At 43.1% G+C, this 15,644-nt stretch overlaps 2 protein-coding genes across 5 annotated transcripts; one reads left to right on the top strand and one right to left on the bottom strand.

Moving 5' to 3' along the window:
* The first annotated feature begins 265 nt into the window (after positions 1-265).
* On the top strand, positions 266-4,951 carry LOC140578554 (uncharacterized). Of its 3 annotated transcripts, XM_072700062.1 has the most exons (7): positions 266-354; positions 1,714-1,818; positions 2,174-2,231; positions 2,438-2,575; positions 2,887-2,975; positions 3,503-3,640; positions 4,515-4,951. In XM_072700062.1, the coding sequence occupies exons 2-7, from the start codon at positions 1,792-1,794 to the stop codon at positions 4,554-4,556; spliced, it is 492 nt and encodes a 163-aa protein (XP_072556163.1). In that variant the 5' UTR covers positions 266-354; positions 1,714-1,791; the 3' UTR covers positions 4,557-4,951. The 3 variants fall into 3 exon arrangements, with proteins under 3 accessions (XP_072556163.1, XP_072556161.1, XP_072556162.1); XM_072700060.1 differs by having other exon boundaries at positions 3,503-4,951; XM_072700061.1 differs by lacking the exon at positions 266-354 and adding an exon at positions 549-632 and having other exon boundaries at positions 3,503-4,951.
* Positions 3,874-13,275, bottom strand: amh (anti-Mullerian hormone). Of its 2 annotated transcripts, none has more exons than XM_023843551.2 (7): positions 12,431-13,275; positions 11,256-11,651; positions 10,715-10,902; positions 7,919-8,036; positions 7,699-7,837; positions 6,876-7,363; positions 3,874-5,988 (listed from the first exon to the last, which is right to left on the bottom strand). In XM_023843551.2, exons 1-7 carry the CDS (start codon positions 12,555-12,557, stop codon positions 5,570-5,572), a joined length of 1,875 nt encoding a protein of 624 aa, XP_023699319.1. In that variant the 5' UTR covers positions 12,558-13,275; the 3' UTR covers positions 3,874-5,569. The 2 variants fall into 2 exon arrangements, with proteins under 2 accessions (XP_023699319.1, XP_023699320.1); XM_023843552.2 differs by lacking the exon at positions 12,431-13,275 and adding an exon at positions 11,979-12,141.
* Between the last annotated feature and the right edge of the window lie 2,369 nt (positions 13,276-15,644).

Here is a 15,644-nt window from a genome sequence, read left to right as displayed (position 1 = left end):
GTATCTCTACTGCACAAGGCTGAATAGTGGTCTTTATCTATAGTTAAGTCACCAAAAATATATTATTTTGATATATAATTGGCTCCACACCCACAAAAAAGTGACCAGGTAAAGGACACTGTTCAAAATTCCCTTAGAATGGATGAATTGTTCTTCTGATTATGAAAGACCAATGAATGGCCAGGAGAATCACGCCGCAGCAGCAGTATGACTGCAAAGCCATTTTCTTGCAGTTGTGCTTGCCTGTCAGCCAAGTGCAGTGAAGGTTTGGGGGTGGGGGGTGCTAGGGGAGGGCACCAAGCCACAGAGTAAAAGTATCAAAAACCTCTCAGTGGAACTGCCAGGTCAGCCCAGGTAGGATTAACCTATCCAAATCTTAATCTGAACTGCACTGATTGCTGAGTGTGGCTGCATCTGTTTTAGCAGTGTGTGAGTTTGACAGGATTTCTGTGTTTATTACATTAGCTACACTTGCTCAGTCCACCCTGATGTCTATTTTAGGACCCGTTATAATATTACTCTGCGCCTTGCACACTTTCATTGCAACGGTCTCGTCCCGTCCACTGCCACAGTATCAATGAGAGAAGAACGAATTTATGATCAATGCTGCAAAGCAATCGTGTCTGCGATAGGTGAGATGATTATATATGTGAGTAGAGGAGACAATAAACGGTTGCTTTTATGGGTAAAAAGACGTGTTTTTAAATGCATGTCACTTTTTTATTCATAATTTTTTTGTGGTAATATAACAGGTGTCCAGAAAAATAAACAAATGAATGGGTATTTTTACCTGATGGAGAAGGAAGTTGACTGTGTACAGTACAAACATGGAGGATCTCAAGATCATTTTTTATGTCCATATATGTACGAGGCAAGGGCAGGAGTGACAATCACACAGACGATTTAAAAAGTAAATCGCCTTCCCGTTATTTATCTTAGGATTTTACAAAGTAAAGCACACTTATTAAAAACATCTTCGTAGAGATTTGATTTACTGGCAAACAGTTGCATTTCTCCAACCGCCGTTAGTTATACATTACCTAACCAACAACAACTACTGAATGAATTCACATAATATATCTGAACCATGATTTCTGTTCTCTTATTATTATTCTCATAACTATTTTTGGTTTGAATAATCATACATGTTTTTAGTGTATCATTATTAATTTTTGTGCCTGTATTATGGCCGTATGTATACTGTGGCAGTACACAGTACATTCAGTTCTGCTATTTACCTGCCCTGTATACGCCCTGCCTCTCAGGGCATTGTTTCGCTTAGTCACACCGCTGATGTCACTGGAGTAAGGGTCGGCTGAGCAGGCAAAGATATTTCATACCACATGAAATCGGTCTTCTCATACTTTCCCTATTGTGTGTTCATACTTTTACGCAATAAAATACGTACGCTGGTGGCCAAAATTGTGCAAACACTTACAATTTTTAGAAATTGCAGAACTTAATTCCAGTTACTCCAGTTACGTATTTATTCATCCAATGTATGATATTTGTAAACATTCGTTGTTTATAAATATTACCACCAGTATTCATGCAGTGATTTTTAAAGCACATTGTAATGCCAAAAATGCTGGGTGTTCCCACAATATTGGTCCCCAGTGAGCACACATGTCAAATATTTAAATTTTATAAAATTAGCTCTTTATAAAGATCATTTATAGAGGGACTGAGAATGATTTGATTTTGTTCCAACAGCTTGGGTTGTGTGGGAGACCAACTCAGTCCTTCTTCCCCTGTGTGGCACAGCTAATTTTGGCGCGATCCTTTTCAGACATGCAGCCTTTAAAGAAAACTAAGGAGGTAAGTTGCAAGCAGGTAGGGGAGACACTGGAACTGGAGTGAGATGAGCACTCTTTGACCCAGTGGCTGGGACCCCGCAGAGATCTCCAAATACGTGCCTTTGCTTAAAGCACAGCTGAGCTCACTTCTTATTCAATTTGACGCCAGGATGTGCACTGTGATTTGTTTCACAGCTTAAACCAATTACAGGCTTCCGTGTGCTCATTGTGCGTAAGCTTGACTTTCCTTCAGCCATAATGGGATTTCATAGACAGGGCTTATTCATAGGACTAAGTCAGATACGGGCAAATCATCTTGACAAATTCCATTGCATGTAGAACTTTGCATCTCTGATGTGTTCATTCTCACACCACAGGGTCCATCAACTCCTAAGCCAGTCTCTAAGCAAGCTCCGAAGCAATCATCCAGAGATGGTGCCTTTTCCTCTCTTTACATGTTTCCACCACATCATTCTGTTCCTACACAGTTCTCGTCCTCACTGTAATAGTTCTTTGCTGTATTACAGTAACCATGCCTATCTAGCACCTATTTATTTAATGACCACCGGATCATCTTACTCTTCATTGGTTTATTTTTGGATGCAGCCACTCTTCCGTTTTGAGCACGTCTCTGTCCACAGTGGTGCCAGTTCGTCGTCCATCACCTGTCCAGAGCGTGAGCGAGGAGGAGGACCCGTGGTTTGGAATCACACTAAATGGCTGCCTGTTGGTGGCAGTTGTCATCTTAGTGATTAGCTCGAGTATCCAGTGTGTCAATGGTGAGTAAGTGTGCGGTCATGTGTCACTTGTTCTTAGAAGTGATAATTAAATACAAAAAAACCTAGAAGTTGTGTTCTAACTTTAGGTGTTCTACATCAAATATGTACAAATAGTAGCACTTTTTCTGAACATTTCTGTACTCTGGACTCATCTTAGTTTGCGGTGATCTTACATTCTGCAAGAACCATTACATATTTAATATTTCAAACAGTATTTTGCAAATCTGTACACAAGCATACATACTAATCGTGAAAAGCGGTCGGCTCCTATGACAAATGATGCATGACCTCAAATGCCTGTTCATTTTCAGAGGCTCTGGAGCCCCTCCGGTGGGAAGAGAATGAAGCAGGCCTCCTAAACGGAAACCATGACATAACTCCAGACAGCACAGAAGAACAGGTGCCATCTGTTTCTCTGTTTGACTGCATGTGGTTCCCTGATGGTGGAATGAGCTGCCAAACCACAATAGACTCCATCTCTACCTTCAAGAAAAACCTCAACAATCATCTGATCCATGAATTCTTCTATTAGCCTGATTCCTCTTTAGATTTCCTGGATGTTTTCTTGTTACAGTTCTGGTCCTTGAATGTTTTTTAGGTTCCTGCTTTGCTAGAAGTTGTTGTGTTGCTCCTGCTCTTATCCTGCTTACACTCATACCTGGGTGTTCATTGTAACCTCAGTCTAGCTGCACTTTTGCCTAGTTGACTCCTCGACAGCATATATGTTTGCAATGTGCTATTTGCCTCACTTGTACGTCACTTTTGAAAGAAAGAAAAAAAAAGTATCATCTAAACATAAAAATTTAATGTATAATGTCTGAGTCATCCTGTAGGAGACACTGTAACAAAGTACAGAGTAAAACCACAGCTGGTGAGAATATTGTGTATCTGTCTACTCAGTGACGTTCCATTGTTTCTGTCTCCCAGCATGAGAGTTCAATGTGGAACAGTCTGTTCTGGTGGAACAGGGCATCAGACGATAACGACGATGACGCCGAAGAAGAGGAACGACCGAGGAAGCGGCGGGCTACGGAGAAGGGACCTTCGCATGGAGAATTTGTGAGGGTGAGACACCGGGACAGGCCTCGGAAAGGCCTCACTTTTGAAAACGAGGACGATGAAATTATAGAGAAAAGAGGCAAAGAAAGGAGGGGGGGCAGACTGGGTGAAAAAGAGGGTGAGGAGGCAAGAGGCAAAAGAGACAGGAGGAGAGATGAGTGAGCGACATCACTCTCAGGAGGACGTGGGCAAGAACATTATGGCATCTAGATGAGAAAGAAACTAGACTCACTCCTCCCTCATATTTAGTGTGAATCTTTATTATCGTCTCCTCTAGCTGACTTTTGAATCTATTCAAAAATTATTTAGCTTTATAGCTACCATGATATTTTACAGGAGGCATTTACATTAGGTACATTGCTTTAAAATCTACAACAGGGCACAAAACAGAACTAAAATATACGTACTCATTATGACATTGCATAATAACATGATAAATATGGTTTGATTTAAAAATTACAATATACCGATGAACAGATCAGAGGAAATGGGTGATATATTTCATTGTAGCTTCCTGAATGCCAGGCTGGTATGGAAGTTTTTTTTTTTTATAAGTTTCTAAAATGATTTATTTATGAAAATTTTACTCATTTTATGATATATTTTCTGGCCTCAGATAATTAACTCCTGGTTTACTTGAGACTTCAAACAAACTGAATACAATGTAGGGTAGATGAGAACTAAATAACGAAGTTCTCACTTGTGTCTGAGCTGCTTGTACAAAAATAAGATGAAATTATGAGATGATCAGAAAAGATGAAAAACACATAAAGTTGATGTTGCTGTAGGTGTTCTCAGAAATATATACCTCATGAGGACCACATTATCCCAGATACACTCACAGTCGCTGATTATATGATCGTGGTTCCTTTGGGTTCAGATGCCAGAAGATTTGCCAGATTTCTTGACTTTCCACCACTGATTGACATTGGACCAGTGAATAAGCATTAGTCCAGACGTATCATCAGTAGCAAGACACCTGGATTTTGAACTAACTTCAGTACATTTTGTGTACTCATATGTACATGTGTGGACATACGTACTCATACATTATCTACAGCATGACGACTCACATTTCAACTTGAAAAGTTCCATGGTTCTAAAACTGTATTTGACTGAATCCTAAACAACGTGAGTGGAAAGAAAGCCTGACATCACATTTGCTTGAAAATATTGGTCAACTATGTCTTTGAGGTTTGGTATTGATAATGATGTTAAAATAATGTGTACTGTTTACTAGGGATTGAATACATTGTATTTCTAAAAAAAACTTGTTCCATTGAGATGTTTACAAAGACAATAAATACAAAAACAGTCTTTTTTGTTTGTTTGTTTGTTTTCATTCATTCTTTCTTCATAGAGTCAAAGAAATTTTTTTTGTTTCAAAATACAGATGATAACTGTCAATCCACAGTATGACACCATGAACCAGCTAACAAAAGCAAACACCTTTGAATAACCCATGAACTAGTTACAAGCGCAGATGCCTAGAAAGTGTTACAGGTTTGCCAACTCTGTTCAGCTGGTTGAAGTGAGAATTTCAGTTCAACACCAATCTGCACACACATGCACGTGAATTTACATGTATGCAATAGTTTTATTGCCTTGTAAATAGTCTGTAGGGTTTGCACATTACCCCAATGCTTGTGATGTCGCTAATTTTAGCTTTTGTAATGGAATATTATAGATTTGCCATAAGATTTCTTGCATGAGAGTCTGAAAGCTTGTCACACCGGATGACTGAGAGTTGGCAACCCTGGTGTTACATGCACACAGTGTGAGCAACAGTATAATGCAACAGTATAATGTAACAGTATAATGTAACATGCTGTATGCTCTGTAGGGATGGTATACAGCAGTGTTTCCCAAACCGGATTGGGTTCATGAGCTAAGCATCTGAGCATTTGTACCTGGACTGAGGACCCATTGCTGGTCTCAGCGACAGCCACACTCTTTGGCCACCATGTTGGGCTTGAAGTGGATGAGGGTGCCGTTGGAGTCCAGCTCGGCCACCTGCAGGTCCTCGTACTCCTCGGGCACGCAGCAGGGGGTGCGCTCCAGGGGCTGTTTACTGCCAAAGCTGTTCAGCAGCATGGCGTGGTTCGTGCCTTTAAATATGGGCATGCTGCAGGATCCCTGGCAATTGTTGATGGTGAGGGTGGGTGGGCTCAGTAGGGGTGCCAGCACCGGCACCGTGAGGGGGTGCAGTCGGCACTTTGCCCCCCTCCCGTGTTCTTCTTCACCCCCACGAGCTGCCCGTTCCCCCCTTGCACCCTCCCATGCTCCCAGGACTGTCTGGAGAGCCTTGAGGAGCAGCACAGCACGATACTGTCTTTCTCTGGAGTTACCCACACCTACAAAAGGAGAAAACGAAAGTCTGTATTGATGTCATGCGCTGTAACTAAAGTAAAACTCAATAGTCTTTTGTCTAATACTGGTTATGCACCATTGGAAATTTCCATTTTGCTGTTGGATGTGCGAGGGTGTGGCACCTGTGCCTGTGATCGGAAAGTTGACGGATCAAGCCATGTGACTATTCAGTGGAATAGTCTTGAATTCAGTGGAATAGTCTTGAATTCAGTGGAATAGTCACATGTCTGTGGGCCCTTAAGTCCCATGGGCACCATGGCAGGTGACTGCCATTCACGTTCTCAGAATTTCGAGATCAGTGTCGACACACAGTGCCCGGGGAGCAGTGCTTGGGGGTGGTACCTTGCTGGTCGGGGATTCGAACCAGCAATCTTTCAATTACAAGGGCACTTCCCTGACCATTGAGTCACCACTGCCCCTCTCACCTGTATACTCATCCATGTGTGTGGTGGAGATCAAGATGGGGTAGGTGAAAAGAGAATTTCCCCACGGGCATCAACAAAGTGTCATTATTATTTCCATCCAACCATCTTCACCACTTATCCTGTTCAGGGGCATGGGTAACCTGAGGGGTGTTCCACCAAGCAAGATATTTTGCATAGCCTGATGATTTGTTCAATTTAAGGTAGTCTGAGATAAATTTATCTTCATTCACTTGCATTTAGCCCAGACTACCTCAAATCCAACAAGTTATCTGGCTAAGAAAGAAATCCTGTTTCGTGAAACATCCCTCTAGAGTCCATCTCAGGCAACACAGGGCACAAGCCTGAAGTACACCTCGGATGGCATGCTAGGTCTCCAATGTTCTGCTGGAGAATATTTTGTAGCATTTTCTAGGTGTTTGGGAACAAGGATCGGTGTTTCTTCTCACCCTCAGGCGGTTCTTCCTCCTCCCCCGGAAGCTGGCTCAGCTTCTGCAGCCTCTGAAGCTGCTTCGTCACATTGGGCCCCCTCACCTCATCTGAACGGATCTGGGCCGCGGCCTGCACCAGCCGCTCTTTGAGGACCGTCAGCAGATGGGGCTGCATGGGCAGCTCCACCCGGTGGCCCCTGAGCTGGGATGTTTGGGGAGGGAATGAGAAGAGCGTGGGGGTGGAGGAGGTGAGAAGGCCTAGGAGGAGGGGCTCGCTGGAGGACGATCCCAGGGTCATAGAGGGCAGGGAGCGCAGGGTGTTTAGGGAGACGGGGGCAGCGCGAACGGGGGCAGGCGACAGCAGCGCGTGGGACAGGGCCTCTCCCAGGAATGCCTGCAGCTCGCAGAGGAAAAGGAATGTTTCAGAGACGGGTGGGGGGCGTGTCTCCAGCGGTTCTGGGGGGCGTGTCTCCAGCGGTTCTGGGGGGCGTGTCTCCAGCGGTTCCCTGCAGAAACACAGCAGTACACATGATCGCATGATCCACAAGCGTGTCTTGATGAGTATCTCTCACTGAAATTCCATATGGAAGAATAATTCACAACAAAATCATAGCATTCCATAAACAGATAACATAACATGGTTACATTACAAGTAACATAAATATTCCTGAAAAACCCTATAGACTTGTGTTATCATAGGAAATCCCGTTTGATGCCCTTTGAGTCTTGCCCATTTAAAGACTCAGAGAACCTTCTGTATGACTGTATTCCATCGACAGGCTTACTTAGTCTATCACAGAACGTTCCATATAGTGGTATTATTTTCCACCTGCGGCCTTACCTGATCTCAGGAGCATCCAGCTTGTCTGGCATGTCATTCCCCCCCCTGTCTGCGTAGAGAAGCAGCAGGGGACTCAGAGTTCTGTTGAGTCCTTGTCCCCCCCCCAGAAGGATTCCTGGCAGCTCGGGCAGCTGGGAGCCTGCAGGGCGGCAACTCCCTGTCATGCATGCAAATTAAAAATTGCAAGTGGAAACCGCATCGGAAACACATTTGGGCTCACCATTATCAGCCTGGGTTGTTTCCATGGTAACCCGCCACAGTGGGTGACTCTGGGCATCACTCTCTGTCAGTCTTCCAGTAAGGAAAATAAACTGTGTCCCTGTCGACAGGCATGCTGTCTGAGAGAGGAGGAAGGCAGGTTTTTTACTGCACTGAAGAGAATTATATGATGGGAATCAAATGAAGTTTTGATATTAATTACTAGAGCACTCTAGGCTATATGACTAATATAGTTTATAGTGAATAAACTAAAAAACATCAAGTCAGGTGCAGTTTTGTGGCCGAAAGCACTTTGTTAATGAGAGAGCAGAGAGGAGAACGACCAAATTCGTTAAAACTAACAGGCGCAAGTGCAAAACTAACAGCTGAGCACAGCAGTAATGTGCAGAAGGGCTTCTCATCAGCCCCTGGAGTGATTATGGAGCCAAAGGGAGTCTCACCTGGTGCCACGTAGGAGTCACTAATAAAGTGTATATTACACAGAAGCCTAAATGAACACCCTCTCCTGAGTGAATTAAAATCCTGCCTCCAAATGGCTAAACGGGGAAATAATTCATTTAAAGAAGAGGACGCATTGACAGGTATATAAGAGATACCTTGAAACAAATGTTCTAATTTCCTGGCAAATATATATTTAATGAGAAACCCAGGTATTGCCCCTTTTGCAGTACAGTGAAAACATCTAACGCTTTTACGGCAGTTACAGAAGGTCGCCATTAAAAGCAGATTGATAAAAAGTAGATTGATTTAAAAAAAAAAGGTCAGAATGTTAACACAGGACAATGACAGACAAGCAGAAAACTGTAAATTGCACAAACACAGTACAAAGACCAAATTAAATACTTCATAAAATTAGTGTAGATTTCTCAGACAATCTGGTTTTATCTGAAACTGATGTTCTAAACCACATATTGTTCTATCTGAAAGTACTGTTCTTAACCACATATTCTTCTGTTTGAAAGTGCTATTGTCAATCACATATTGTTCTGCATGAATGTGAAACTAAAGCATGTGGTCAAAATGTAGACTTTCGATTTCTAATGCTGTTCATTATAGCTTATGAGCACTTGGCTTGGTGATCATGGAGCCAGCGGGTAGCATCGTTGTCTCGTATCTCTGGGATTTGAGTCCTGCCTGACTCAGTACGCGATTCCTCCTGTAATCCAATGACATGCCATTGGGCAAATCAGCATCCCTAAGTTGTGCAGAGTGTGAGTCTGTGTATATATATGCGCCCTACAATGGTCTGCCACCGTGTCCCCTGCCCAGTGCCTCCTGGGACTGGTTCCAGGCAGCCCATGACCCTCTACTGGATAAATGGTAGTAATACGGGCTAATAAACGGACACCTTAGTTGAGGAACTTTTGTGGTTTCGTTATGTTACATTTAATTATTGCTAGAAATGTTTATTATAATATGTTTATTATAATATACTTTCTCTTGGCTATTCGTAAAACCTGTAGGTTAACCGAGTTGGTGACTAACAGGACAATAATACCAACCAAAGCAGGCTTTAATGAATAATTTCTCACATTACTTCGGGAAGAGACAGCAGTAGAGCAGCGATGAAACCAAGTCAGTACTACATGTACAGCAGCGCCCCCGTTTCCGCGGGTGATCCGGTCCATCCACGGACCCCATATGTAACCCGATTTTCGTTTACATATATATGTTCGAGTTTAATTTATAAATTACGCACAGTAAGACATTACCAATATTAAATGCCTTAATAATATAGTACATTACACATCTTTCTTTCCAGTGAAAGGGATTCTGACGTTTTAGCCTAATTCTCAAGACGACACAGCAATGAAAAAACGTCATGTGGAAGACGGAGCAATGAAAATCGTGCTTTTAATACATTTTTGTAATACAGACACTGAGATAATGTGGCAATGAATGCGACCGGTGTGAAAGCTAGATGCAGACTGGATGAGCGTTCTGCGGGGAAGCGTGGGCACGGCGACAAAGGGAGATGAGTCATGCACTGGGCGCGACTGGGCTGGCGGATTTCACCGTATTACAGCATGTACTCGTTTGGCGCGCGGCTACAAACTTATAAAGCTTGTATTTGTGGAATTTTCCATGTTTTTTTCCAGACCGCAGTGAACCGCAGATACGAGGGTCCCACTGTACTGCGATCGTGTTTAAGGGGCCCCCCTGCCCAGTGTCTCCTGGGCCTGGCTCCAGGCAGCCGATAACCTTGTACTGGATAAATGGTCGTAAGACGGGTTAATAAACTGACCACCTGAGTTAAGGACTACCATTGTTTAGTCATGCTAGATTTAATTATTGCTAGCAATGTTTTTTTTATCTCACACACCTGGTGGTGTCTGCTGGTGACTGGCAGGACAATAACCCCAACCAAGGCAGGCAGGTTTTAATGCCTAATTTCTCACATTACTGCCTTTGGGAATAGACAGCAGTATAGCAGATATGAAACCAAGTCAGTACTAGATACAATCTGACCCAGCACCTAGTTCAATATCCAATCGAGAACAACATTTCAAACCTTTCTATGTTTTTAATGGTCTTACATTGAATGTAAGCAGACGCTTCTATTCAAAGTAATGTGCATGTTTTGAGAAAGCAGGGTCTGACAGCTCCTAAAGGGTTAAGGATGTCATTCAAGGGCATAATGTTGAAACCACTCTGCCAGCCCAGGGATTTGAACCAGCGACCTTCTGGGTCACAGATATGGTACCCCAACCCATTAACCATCATTCACACCAACCAGACTCTGCAAAATAAGCTTTGCTGCAAAACACTGGCTCCGAGTTTATGGATGAGGCCTGACCTGTCGGTAAGGCTGGAGAGAGTGTCCCGTAAAAGAGACACGCAGGCCCTTCCCTTCGACCGAGCCCCACAGATGGAGGAGGAGAACCGGTGAGACTCCGCAGAGCTGGGAGTGCAGGGAAGGAGGCAGCTGGAAGTGAAGGACCAGCCTGCTCCTGTAAGGTTCAGGTCCCTCCGCTTCCCACAGCTCTGTCGGAAAACAGAGACACTGGCCATTGGCGTCTCGCCACTCATCATTCTATTCCTGAAAACCGATTTCATCATCTGTCAATCATAAAGGTAAATAAAAACATGAACAAATGTATCATAAATCAGTCCCTGTCATCTATCCACTTTTGGATAGAATCAAGTAACAGAATAAAGGAAGACGGGAAAGGCACATGCTACTTGATAGCACTACAGGAAGATGGCCAAATTTAACCGCCATGTTAATAGCTAATGAAAGCTAGAATTACACTTTAAATAGTTGCAGTGTCACACTTGAGCCCTGAGAAACAGGAAAAAAAATGCTGGAATAAGTGAAAAGCGATAGAGATGATTACCTTTAGCAGGGCGTAAAATGTGTAACCTGGATCTCTCTTGCTCTGTTGATAACTTTTTGGCTAACAGAACGAGAGGTAAGATCTGTGCACTGCTCTGTTCCTGCGGGTCGGCACACAGCCCCAGACGGACCCTGTCCTCAGATCCCAGATCAGCCTTTCTTCCCAAGCCTTTGAGAAACGCGACCCTCAGCTCCTTGAGGACGGCTGCCTGATCAGTGCTGGTTGATAGGGGCGGGTGTTCAGGGGCAGACGTTGAGGTTCTCACTGAATCTACAGCCAGGTCCCCTTCCGGCGAGCGAGACGGATGAGCCCACACGCGCCCCACATCCCCCTTGCTCTTCTGCATCCCTCCATCTGCTCCTCCGTCTGCTTCTCCTGTTACACGGAACTGATTCACTAGGGTCAGTATAAGGAAGAGGAGAAATTTAGCTTGACAAGAATATTCCAGAATACCAGATGCTGATGCACAATGGCAGCTTATAGAATTTGATTTCAGGGGATTCTGAGAATAAAAACACCAATATAACTGGGGGAAAGGGGTTTTCAAAGAAGAGGATTACTGCAAATGCAATATATGCTAAATGTATGCATTGAATTATAGATGTCATTACAGAGCAATGCTTCTCTATATTATGTTTATAATAAAGACAATTATTGTTGTCAAGGTCACTGAGACTGCATTCTGCCTATCTTGTGCATTTTCTCGACAAAATTAATGCTTACTCATTTTCTAGCAGGTTGAATACAACTCACTCAACGTCAGTCACCACCAGTGATTCCATTAATTGTTACACAGAAATGCTGAAAGCCAGGACAGCCACTAGGTTAATGCATTTATATTTTTACTAACATTTGTGATATCATAACGTGCAAGTGCATTATTCTTTGCAAGAATGAAAGCTCAAACATGAGCACGTTTATGCATTTTTACAGAGGCAGTTATTTTATGGTATGAAATCATTGTACTTAAAAATGTGGCGACAAGTTTATGACTCAAGTGAAACTTGCTACTGTGTCAGTTTATCTGAAAAAAAAGCTTATATTTCGTAACATTCCATTGTATGCATGTGACATACGGAGCGTATACACTTTTCAATGTAACACAATACCTTGATAAAGCAAATTGTGTGTAGAGAATGATGGCAGAAGGGTTGAAAACAGGGCATATTACAGACCTGGCTTCGAATGCTGCAGCTCTGGGTGCTGCTCCATTCCTGGGTCTGCCTCCATGTGCCTGGGTGGAAGACCAGCCAGTACACAGCGCACGACCAGCATGGCCCTGAGCACGCTCCCCGGCCACATGTCTGCCTCTCCAGTCCACGGCAACGTACACAAGCAGCGTCATGCAGGTCCACGAGGGAGAGGGGTTTTATATCTGCTCTCTTCACAAAATCGGGGGCAGGCTGCAGGTGGAACTACCCAACAATATGTGGCCTTGAAGACATGAAACATATGCTGTTTTCCTTACAGAAGGGCCACCGTGGTGTAAACAGAGGTGCAAACAAGTGCTCTCCAAACAGGGCGGAGAAATGGCTGTTTCTAATAAGCAGAGGGTGAGATAAGGCTGGACAGGAGAGTTTCTCAGCACCCTGTGTGCCAGATCAGAATGACGTGAAATAAACGTGAAATAATCCTTCATTGAAAAAATAAAAACAAAAAAGGTTTCTCCACTCGTTAGCTGGGCGCTAATGAACCGTCACTTAACGTATGACTGCAGTTTGATTCCCCGACAGCACGTCATATGTGGTTTTGAACAAGTATGACGACAGAAGCTTCTAGCACATTCCTTAATAATGACGCATTCTGAAGGGGCTTCTTTTTGTGAAATAGGTGAGCAATTACCTCCACCGGGGAGACAGGTCTAAGCAGACGAAGGCAGCTGCTTCGGCTGCTGCTCATAGGGGTGACATGTGATGCGCAGGACTATGCGCAGCTGGGCTTGACTAACTAACATCTCACTATTTTTTCAAAAGCAACAGAGCAAAAACAATACAAAACACAAGCATGACGAATCTGATTTCCTTGATGGAAGCAAAGGCATGGCTAAATTCCCATTAGCTAGAATTATCTAGTCACCCATGAATCCATCAACACCGTGCAGAGCCTGCAGCCTATCCCTGACAGCGAGGCCAAGGACACCATAGTCCGCAAGAATAAGCAGCACAGACATGTTCCCACTCTGCTGATGCTCAATCCTTATGCTCTTAAAATATATATATAACACAGCACCCACTGCAATTTCATGTACAACTAGTAATTTTATGCAGAAATCTTTATTTTCATAAAATATGAGCATTCTATAAAGTATAAGGGACAACTGTGGTTACGCTGGTGCCCAGTAAACACATACTTTGGGTGAAACGTAGTTTGGAATTTTGTCTTCATTTAGAAATTCCACAGCTGCCGTCTTGTTTAGAAAGCTCAAGGCCTCTTCTGGTTTGTCCGTCAAAGGCTGGAATGAAAAATCTCTCAAAATTGCTGTCTTTACACCACAGCATTCAGGTCTCCTATAACTCATGCCATTTATATGTAAACACACATGTAATGTCCATTAATGTTACAGCCACTCCCATTTAAGATTTGATTAGGGATTTGGCTAAAGATCAACAACTGATTTCCCCAACTGATCTTGGCGCCTAACATCATGCCATCAGCATTTAACACTTAACACGTCAGTAAACCATAAGTGTGAACTACTTGGGTTTTACTCAGACTAAAATACCAAAAGAACCCAAAATGTGAAATGCTTCTAGTGTTTTCATTGGCTTTCTCCAATAAGCTTGAATTCTGTGAAAACAGCTTTAAATGCTATGTACAGAATAGGTTACTTACCTGTAGAACAAATTAATGTAAAATATATATTTTATCCTGCATAACAGGAGAAACATTCCTGACATTTGTTGGTTACAGTTGCACAATTTGAGTCAAATGCAGGGTAGAAACTCATCACAAAGCAGCCGGACCCCCCCCCCCCCAGCGAAGGACAGGGGCAATTTTCCCACAACTCCCACATCTATTTTAGGTCAAAGCTTGATCTGCACGGAATGTGCTACACTAAGGATTTCACACATTCTGATAACATGTAGGCAAATACTTATTTTTAGACTGCGATTTACCAAACTTTAAAATGCTATTACCCCTTAGTCCCAGTAAAGGTTCACATTGGCTTAAAAATCCACACATAAAAGCAGTTTTAATTAAATACTTTATTAAATTTTAATAGAAAGCTGAGAAAATCCAAAGCATTATTGTCATTAAATTCTCTTCAAAAACAGGAGAAAAAAAGCACCATAACCAGGCATCAAGATACTCCAGAGAAACCCAAAGGTACTTTGAAAAGCAGGTCTGCTTATTTATACATCAAATGTCACAACATTTACAAATAAACATTTCTATGCAAGTTCTGACTAAAGTTTGGATAATGCAGCGTGAGATGGATTGCTTATGTTTTATTACAAAAAAAAAAGCAGGTGAATGTGGGTGGGACTTGTGTGGGCGGGGAAAGGGGGGAGTGCGGGTCCATCCAGGAGATACACCTGCCAATTCAGGCAGCCTGTCAGCTGACAACAGCATCCTGAGCCACAACAAACTGCAGAGACCATGCAAGGAATGTGGAGAGGGACTCGTCTGTTCTGTGCCTTGGAGAACAAACAAACGACACACCTGTATGCCAAGCACTGAGTCTTTGAGTGCGCAAATGACCATAAGCATGCAAGCAGTAGATAAATCTGACTGGATATTAAATAACTTAGCTACAGTAGACAGGCTTGGGTTGACTACAAAACAGGTACCATTAAGGCAAACTGGCCCCCGTTCAGAGCAAAGCAGCACTGCCGATTTGCTGGCTACCTGCGGTCATCGGGAGCCAAGGTCGACCTGAGGAGTGCTGGGTTCACAGTGGGCGTGAGTGAACGGGGGCTGCTTTAGCATAGATTCAGAAATTAGTACAAACTTTTTTGACAAGGTCTACCAAAAAAAGGACCTTGAGAACTTCCTGAGTAAATTTGGTAAAACTGACATCCTACCTTTTGATCAAGGTGTCTGTCTGAATGTTTCTATAAAAGCCCAAGAATCATTGGAAAAAAAGTCCCTTACTTACAATGCTCAGAATACACAGAACATAGAGATAATCTGACATGAAATGTGCTTTAAACTGTGACGCACAGATCATAATTGGTAAGCTATAGAGTTAAAAACAAGAGTAAATTATAGAGCTAGCAGAATGTGTAGACCTGTTGATCAAGCCTGCATTCTTCCTGCTACCTGAGGGGAATGACATGTAACGGCAGGACGCAAATGCACTAATGAAGTCTGAGCAGCCGATAAGTTATTATGAATCAGGTCTCTGGCGTAGACCCTAACCCCCCCGTTTCTCCGCCACTCACACAA

The sequence above is a fragment of the Paramormyrops kingsleyae genome, chromosome 15 (assembly GCF_048594095.1).
Source record: "Paramormyrops kingsleyae isolate MSU_618 chromosome 15, PKINGS_0.4, whole genome shotgun sequence".
Taxonomy (NCBI): domain Eukaryota; kingdom Metazoa; phylum Chordata; class Actinopteri; order Osteoglossiformes; family Mormyridae; genus Paramormyrops; species Paramormyrops kingsleyae.
The sequence above is the reverse complement of the archived record's forward strand: the minus strand, read 5'-3'. Positions and strand labels throughout refer to the sequence as shown.